This window comes from Carcharhinus amblyrhynchos, chromosome X (assembly GCF_965287045.1).
Source record: "Carcharhinus amblyrhynchos chromosome X, sCarAmb.v2.hapA, whole genome shotgun sequence".
In the NCBI taxonomy this organism is placed as follows: domain Eukaryota; kingdom Metazoa; phylum Chordata; class Chondrichthyes; order Carcharhiniformes; family Carcharhinidae; genus Carcharhinus; species Carcharhinus amblyrhynchos.
The window spans coordinates 133,423-141,896 of record NC_137359.1 but is presented as its reverse complement, the minus strand read 5'-3'; the positions used below and the strand labels follow the sequence as shown (position 1 = coordinate 141,896).

The 8,474-nt window shown below is 42.1% G+C and overlaps 1 protein-coding gene across 1 annotated transcript; it reads left to right on the top strand.

The window, feature by feature from the left end:
* The first annotated feature begins 538 nt into the window (after positions 1-538).
* On the top strand, positions 539-3,216 carry LOC145361883 (putative G-protein coupled receptor 139). Its single transcript, XM_080217877.1, has 2 exons — positions 539-581; positions 2,019-3,216. Exons 1-2 carry the CDS (start codon positions 539-541, stop codon positions 2,930-2,932), a joined length of 957 nt encoding a protein of 318 aa, XP_080074003.1. The 3' UTR covers positions 2,933-3,216.
* Positions 3,217-8,474: the final 5,258 nt, after the last annotated feature.

The following is an 8,474-nucleotide window of genomic DNA, read 5'->3' as shown; positions in this document are numbered from 1 at the left end:
AGAGAGAGATGGCAGAAGAGGTTTCCTACGTAAGACTGAACGTTTTGTCCTGGAATAGGTCTCAGATGTGAATTGTAAGGACCAGTTTCAAAATTGGCTGAACCCATGTTTGGGATTGCGCTCATTAAAAGGGCGGGGGACCTCATCCAATTCCAAACTATTGATCTGTAACTCAAAGGTTACTGAATGGGTTTGATGAAAGTGACCATAAAGGGGTGCGGAATGTTGTTGGGTTGCTTCTTGTGTGATGTGATGTCTAAGCTGAATGATTTACTGATATGATCGACCATGATGCTTCTATGGTGCCAGAGTTACTAACAGCGTGTGTTTCAATAACAGAGGTGATTTATGATGAAGGGAGTGTGCGATGGCGGAGGGAGTGTGTGATGACGGAGGGAGTGTGCGATGGCGGAGGGAGTGTGCGATGGCGGAGGGAGTGTACGGTGACGGAGGGAGTGTACGGTGACGGAGGGAGTGTGCGGTGGCGGAGGGAGTGTGCGGTGGCGGAGGGAGTGTGCGATGGCGGAGGGAGTGTGAGATGACGGAGGGAGTGTGCGATGAGGTGTGCGGGCTGAGCCTGAGTGAGTCCAATTCCGACCTGATATTTAAACATGGATTGAATTTGTTCCTGTGAAAGTGCAGATGCCCAGTGAAAGAGCTGATGCTGAGTGTCAGTCTGTTTCTGATCAGGGTGATGTGACGGGCTCTGGCACCAGTGGCTTTCTTGATACTGAAGGCTTCTGATTGCATCTACTTCTGTTCAGTGGAATTGATACTAAGGGGGTTCTGAGTGTGTGTTGGCGTCATGTGATTAATCCGGCAGGGAGTGTGCAAGGCAGTTACTGATCTGGGGTGGAGGTCTGATCCTGTGAGAAACCGGATTCCTCAAGATTTACAAGCCTGTTCATTGGATCCGAAGCTGGAAAGCAACACTCCTTTCAAAACTCAGGTCCATGAATTGGAACTAATCTTGGGCCGTGTAACCAAAAACAGACATGTTTAGATCCGTGTATATTCTGATCCTCACTGGATTCAATCATAGGGAACGTTGGCACCCACCATCTGCTTGATGCTGTGGGTGACGCTTTAGAACATAGAACATAGAACATTACAGCGCAGAACAGGCCCTTCGGCTGACAATGTTGCACCGACCAGTTAAAAAACAATGACCCTCTGTCTCCTATCTGCTAGCCAATTCCTGATCCAATTTCCTAGATTACTCTCAATCCCATACATCTGCATTTTCTGCAGAAGCCTACCATGGTGAACCTTATCAAACGCCTTACTAAAATCCATATATACCACGTCAACTGCCTTACCCCATCCACCTCTTTGGTCACTTTCTCAAAAAACTCAATAAGGTTAGTAAGGCACGACCTACTCTGTACAAAACCATGTTGACTATCTCCAATCAATTCATTACTCTCCACTGATACTGATGATTACAGAGTTTAGTTGCAATAGTAATCCTGCTGGGGAGTCAATGGTGTGAAACTACCCTCTGTGGGATTATGACTGAACGCCTCTCAGTCAGAATCCCTCCCAATAGTTATCTGTGTGGATTACAGTAATAGTGATGTGTGTTCCAAATCCATCCATCGTCTAATCCCAGTAACTCAAATAGGATTGGATAACCGGGTGTTCGGATGAATGACGTTTCTGATTGTATGACTTGGTGTCTTCATGTAAGACAAGTTCATTGGTAAAAATGTGACCTTCCAGCGTTAGATCGGTCAAGCGGTTTTAGTCGGAGATCCAATATTTTCAAAAAGATTAAGTCATCAAGTTGCCACATGGGAGTGACTGTGTGTGTGATGCCAAAAACAAGTCCCTTAAATTGGCAGTTGAACTAATCATAAATGTGTTTGTTTCACGTACAGAGTTTGTCGATTTTTGAACTCTGAGGACGCTGACCCCCCCACACCTTTTGCTGTGACAATCCTTTTCCGTGATGCATAAGTCAAATAATAAGAAGATGTAATTTGTAATTGGGTATATTTTCCCATTTTTTTTTAAAGTGAATTTACTCGGAATTCTGATCCTGTCCCGGAGACAGTGCGGCCTCTCATTCTGCACTACTTGTTACCTCATCGCCATGGGAGCGGCAGATCTGCTGGTCATTATCATTGTCATCATACTGAACTACATCAATCATTATTATTTTCCTGTGAGTTTTCTGTACATCACCCCTGTGTGTTCTTCCCGTGTTGCCTTGATGGGTGCAGTGAGGGACTGTTCTGTCTGGTTCACCGTCGCATTCTCATTTGATCGATTTGTGGCAATTTGTTGCCAGAACCTGAAGACAAAGTATTGCACTGGGAAAACTGCAGCTGCCATTTTAACAGCAACAAGCATTTTACTCTTCTTAAAAAACATTCCCTTCTACTTTACAAATAAACCTGTATTTATATTCCAAAATGTGCCCTGGGGCTGCCAACCAATGGTACGCACGTTTTATGATCCTCGATGGGTTGGGTTTCAATGGTTTGATCAAGTTACGAATCCATTGCTGCCATTTGTTTTAATTCTGCTGATCAACACTCTGACAGTCAGATACATATTACGAAGCAGTCAAGTCCGTAAGGGACTAAGGACTCAATTTAACAGAGAAAATAACAAAGACCCAGAGATTGAAAACAGAAGGAAGTCTATAATTTTACTCTTCGCCATATCTGGCACCTTCATACTATTGTGGTCAATCAATGTCATACAATTTGTATATGTTAAAGTTATAGGAATATTTTCCATTAGCAATGTTGTATATGTATTAGAAGATGTTGGAAATATGCTGCTCAATTTAAATTGCTGCACCAACACTTTTATTTACATGGTCACTCAACCCAAATTCAGAGAACAAATCAAGTTTGCATTGAAAAATCCAATCACATCAATTGCAGCGAGACTCAGGTCATCCCGGAGTTTGTGTTGCTGAATGACAGCGGCTCAGTGAATCAGGAAGCTTCATTTCACCTCTACCACCCCCTTAAACCAGTCAAGTGATGATCCCAGCAGGAAACATTCACCCTGGACACTCCTTCACTCCCCAGCCTCAGGTTAAAGGCTCCCGAAAGAATGATTGTGGAATCCCTTTTGGAATCTGTCAGGAAATGTTTTACTGGACAGGAGGGGAACTTTCCCTGAAGAGTTTGTCTGCGATGAGAACTGACTGACAAAGTGATTCAAATCATTAATATTGAATTTTCTTGCCGGTTTAACATTCTCACTTCCTCTGAAAGAGTTAAAAGAAAATAAAACATATCAAATTTATTTGACTCTATATTGGACCAACACTTTGGCACTTTCAAATTTTTAGAGAGAACACTTTGTTCCTCCAGCATTTTGAATCTCAGGAACAACTTACATGTTTTTCCCCACAGACAGTATTAAAACTATCAGTAGATTTACTTTAAGGACGTATTTTTCTACTAATTCTCATCAGCTTGTCCGTTTCCTATTTTTCTGCTTCCCTGAATGTAAGTCTCTGTTTCCAAAGACTGACCACAAAGGTTCAGATGTTACAAAATCATTTTTTTAATATGTAACTGCTGGGACAATCTATCATTCTGGGGCGAACATTCTCTGTGGAACTCTCATGCCGGCTGTTTGAAACTTACCCCATGATCAGCTTTCAGCCTGGATCAGACCTGATAGATGCATTCACTCTCTCTTTCAGCCTCCGACTCAAATGCGACTGAACTGAGTATTTGCTGCAACCTTTGAGACAAATGAGATTCCCTGCTCTGCCCATGACTCGATAGGCAATCATCTGTTTTCTGAATTACCAAATAACTCTAAACCACCAAACAAGTAATCGTTGTTTTGGTCATTCTGACAATGAATCATACCTTACGTATTGACAATTAATAATACTTCAATTATTGTGTTTTTGGTTATAATATAAGGAATAAACTAATGTACTCCTTAAACTATTCTTTCCTGGCGTCTCTGATGTAAAAGGGAAAAACGTTCACTGTTATAAAGCTTTCTTTACCCTGGAGTTGCACCATTTTACAAACATGACTTATTTCATCTCCCCAAAGCAAAGGCAATGCTATCCAGAATAGAATTTACTATGTTTATTGTATTTAGTTCTATTCAAAGCTTCTTCAGCATGATCATGCGCTACAACACTGGTGATGAGAATAAATCTCTTCACTCTCTGGAATTTGGAATTCTGGCCTGCTTTTCCTTTCCAGAAAATGCTTAATTACAAGACCATAGATCAATCCTTCCTCTTTACGCATCCCAAATTTAGTCAGTTGTCTGACTGGCTGCATGATATGCAGCTCACAGAAACAATTCCTTATCCACTCTATGAATCTCCCGTCGTGGCTGCCCTTTGCTAAATTGATTAATGCAGTCGATATGTTTGCATAAATCAACAATAATTACCGCTGTGCTCTTCTCACAGGCCCCCATTGTTTCCTGGTTTATATGCCCAAATTAAACGTCCTGTCCTGAGATCCTTAGAGTATTCCTACTACAGGATTCCTTCCCTTGCTTTTTATTACCCCACAGATTTATTTATTCAGCAATTTCCTTCCCTTTTGCCAATACAATTGCTTCATACAGCCTTAAACCTTTTCCTAACGAATAAAAAAACTGTCCCTCCTGTTGTTTCTCCTTTAATCCTTTTGGAATACTTAGCACCCTAGGACATTTACCTCCTTATTCTCCTGTACCACCTGTCAGGCATCCCGACCACGCCATGCCTATTTTCTCAATTTGTGCCATCGGTTCATCAATTTTATTTCAAATCTGCATGTATATATGTAAAAGGTCTTTTGAATATGTCGAACAGATTTGTCCTTCTTTGAGTCTCATCCCTGTTATTCATTCCAGCTTTCAAACCTCATTTTAATCTTTATGTTTCTACCCTTCCCCGTGGCCGTTGGATTGGCCCTGCATATTTAATCTGTAAAACGCTACCTTCTGCTCACATGCTGATGGGCTGATTTAGTTCCCACACCTTGCTTTAGTAGCTTAAATCCACCTGAATTGCATGAATTTTTGCCAGGACGACAAGGCCCAACCAATTAAGATGCAACATGTCGTTTTTATGCCTTGGAAGGTATCCAAATGACCCAAGAAACTCTGAAACTGGCCCCCTGCTCCAGCTCCTTATCCAAGTATTAAGGTGAACTAGCCCCCATTCCTTGCCTCGCTGTCACTGGGAGTAATCCCGGGGTTATAACCCTGGAAGTCCTAGTTTTCAGTTTACGGCCTCGCTCTCCGAACTCTCTCTCTTTGGATGCATCACTCCTCCTGTCAATGTCACTGCTACCAATGTGATGTCTGGCTGTTCACACTGCCCTTTCAGGACAGCAGCAGTAGCAGGTCATTTACCCTTTGATCCTGCTTCCTATTTAATAAGATCTTGGCTGGTCTGACAGTCAAACCATTCATATCCCTGCCATATCTCCATAGCCCCTAATTCTCCAAATGATTAAAAGGCTATCGATATCAGCCTTGAAAGTGTTTAAGGGCTGGAAATCCAATCCTGCTGGAGTAATGTGTTCCAAGGTTTCAGCACTCTTTGTGAGAATAATATCAGTCTGCAATCCAATATAAACACACACCATCTATTCTCACAATACGCTCTCTGCTCCTAAGCTCTACCCTCAGTGGAAACCTCCTCCCAATATGGAAGTTGCTTTGCAGATATTCTTTGTGAAATGGTGAAGCACAACTGATTAATATTTGCATTTTCCATTTTAATTTGTTGACGTTGATAGTTATAAACCTGATGGTCTGCATATTGACATAAGGCAGTTGGTGATAGCCGTGGGCTGGTTCATTGTTTGCAAGTGGGAAGAAAAGGGGCGAGTGCTGAGTGACCCAAAGTCAAAGTTTCCAGACGCAGCATTCAGTAAACTGAAAGAATTCAACAACAAGTTCCTTTGGCAATTTCCGTGCATTTATTTGCCTGTCCAAAGCCGAAGTTGTGCAGGAAACGCGGAAAGCGATGAATAACAACTGAAGACGGCCAGTAGAATTAAAAATCTCTCGGCCCAAAGAAAACAAACAAAAAACCAGTTAGTTGTTCTGTATTATAGTGATTGTGGAACTGTTTGATATTGTGGAAACATACTTCAATTCCATGCCAGCGATCAAAGTATGTTGTTCTTGTGCTCCGATGGAAAATGGTATGTTACTACTGAGATTTGGAAATTGGGTGCTAATTTTACACAGAACAGATGAAAAAGGAGCTGTATCCTACTTGTTGCACCGGGTGCAGCTTTTCACAAGATACCGTCAGCATCTTTGGTGGAGAGATCAGGTTAATTCAATCACTTGACAGCAAGTGAACTGCTCGCCTTCAGAGAACATGTCTGCCACCTTTAATTTGTACGTCGCCTCATCATTCCCACCAAAGCTGTGCATTCAAATTGCATGCAGGATAATCAAACTCTTTCAGCTGGGTACATTTCATCAGGGTGACATGGCCAAATTCATAAATAACCTGACAAACTATGACAATCTAGTACGGTACTGACTTGCATGTTTTCGTTGTAGAATCTCAGTTCAATGTCACATTTATTATACGGGGCAGAATCATAAATGAGGCTATAGAGGCCAGCACTTGGTCTGCAATTAATACCATATTGACCAAATAGCGGTGTGCAAGGGCAAAAACATCAAAAAAAGAAAACTGCAACGACGGAAAACAATCTATAAGTGACACTATACAACAAAGGGAATGCTATTTGACGGAACTGTTCGGAACAACATTCCGCTCTATTATTTCCCATTATTCCTGATCTGTATTTCCCTTCTAGAATTTAGAAATTTCTGTTTTAAATGTTGCTATGTAACATGGAATGAAAGGAACCTCCTCGGCAGTTTATCGCACAAAAACAAGCCTTATTATGCTTCATAAAAGTATTGTTTCATTACAGAATATCTGGAGCCAACAACAATCCAAAAACACATTGCCCGCTTTGCTAGCCAGCCTTCTGTCACTGAATTTATCACTCGTGATTGGAGGCACAACTGTTTCACCTCTTTTTAAATTGATATCATCAACTATGAGCAAAATCATTCTGTTTGCGTTCTGTTTTGAGCCAACTTAATGCCCCTGGGGACTCCGCAGTGAAGCTCACTCCATACATTGCAATGCTTGCAATTGAAATCTGCCTAGATAAATCCAGGGGGCCTGATGAAGTGTATCCTATGATATTATGGGAGGCTCGGGATGAAATTGCGACCCCCCCCAACTGATATATTTGAATCATCGATTCTCACGGGTGAGGTACCTGAAGATTGGAGAGTGGCAAATGTTGTGCCTTTGTTTAGAAAGGGCTGCAAGGAAAATCCTGGGAACTACAGGCCAGTGGGCCTCACATTTGTAGTGGGTAAGTTGTTGGAAGGTATTTTGAGAGCGTGGATCTACAGGCATTTAGAGATGTAAGGACTGATTATAAGGGTCAGCATTTCTGTGTGAGTGGAAAATCATGTCTCACAAATCTCGTAGAGTTTTTTTTGAAGGGGTTTTGAAGGACACATGGATTTGGGCCTGTGTCTGTGGGAGTTTGCGCGTTCTCCCCGTGGTTGCGTGGGTTTCCTCCGGGTGCTCCGGTTTCCTCCCACATCCCAAAGATGCGCTTTTAGGCTGATTGATTGGGTAACAAATTGTCCCTATATTGGACCTCCCTGATCCTCGCACACTAGGCGTAGACTAAAATCATGAATAGGTCACTGAGACAATGGGACGGCGGCGCGGACTCGTTGGGCCTGTTTCCCGTGCTGTGTTGTTCTTTGTTCTTTTGTTCTTTGGTAACCAATAAGGTAGATGAGGGCAGTTCAACTGATGTTGTCAACATATATTTTAGCAAGGCCTTTGACAAGGTACTAAATGGTAGGTTGTGGCATAAGGTTAAATCTCACGGGATCCAGGGTGAGGTATCTAAATGGATACAAAATTGGCTTCTTCACAGAAGGTGGTTGCAGAGACTTTTTTTTTCAAACTGGAGGCCTGTGACCAGCGGTGTGCCTCAGGGTTTGGTGTTGGAACCACTGTAATTTGCGATTTATATTAATGAATTGAATGAGAATAAAGGAAGTGTTATTAGTAAGTTTGCAGATGACACCTAGATTGGTGGCATAGTGGACATTAAGGGAGGTTATCTCCCATTGCAACGGGACAATGTTCAATTGGTCCCGTGGGCTGACAAGTGGCAGACGGCGTTTTATTTAGACAAATGCAAGGTCATGCATTTTGGTAGATTGAACCAGGGCAGGACTGACTCATTTAATAGTAGGGTGTTGTGGAGAGTTACAGATCAAAGAGATCTAGGGTAACATGTTCATAGTTCTTTCAAATTTGAGTCACAAGTGGACAACATGGTGAAGAATGCATTCGGAATTCTTAGTTCCATCGGTCAGAACATTGAATACAGGAGTTGAAATGTCTTATTGAAGTTGTACAAGATATTGGTAAGGCCACACGTGGAATACTGTGGTCAATTCTGGTC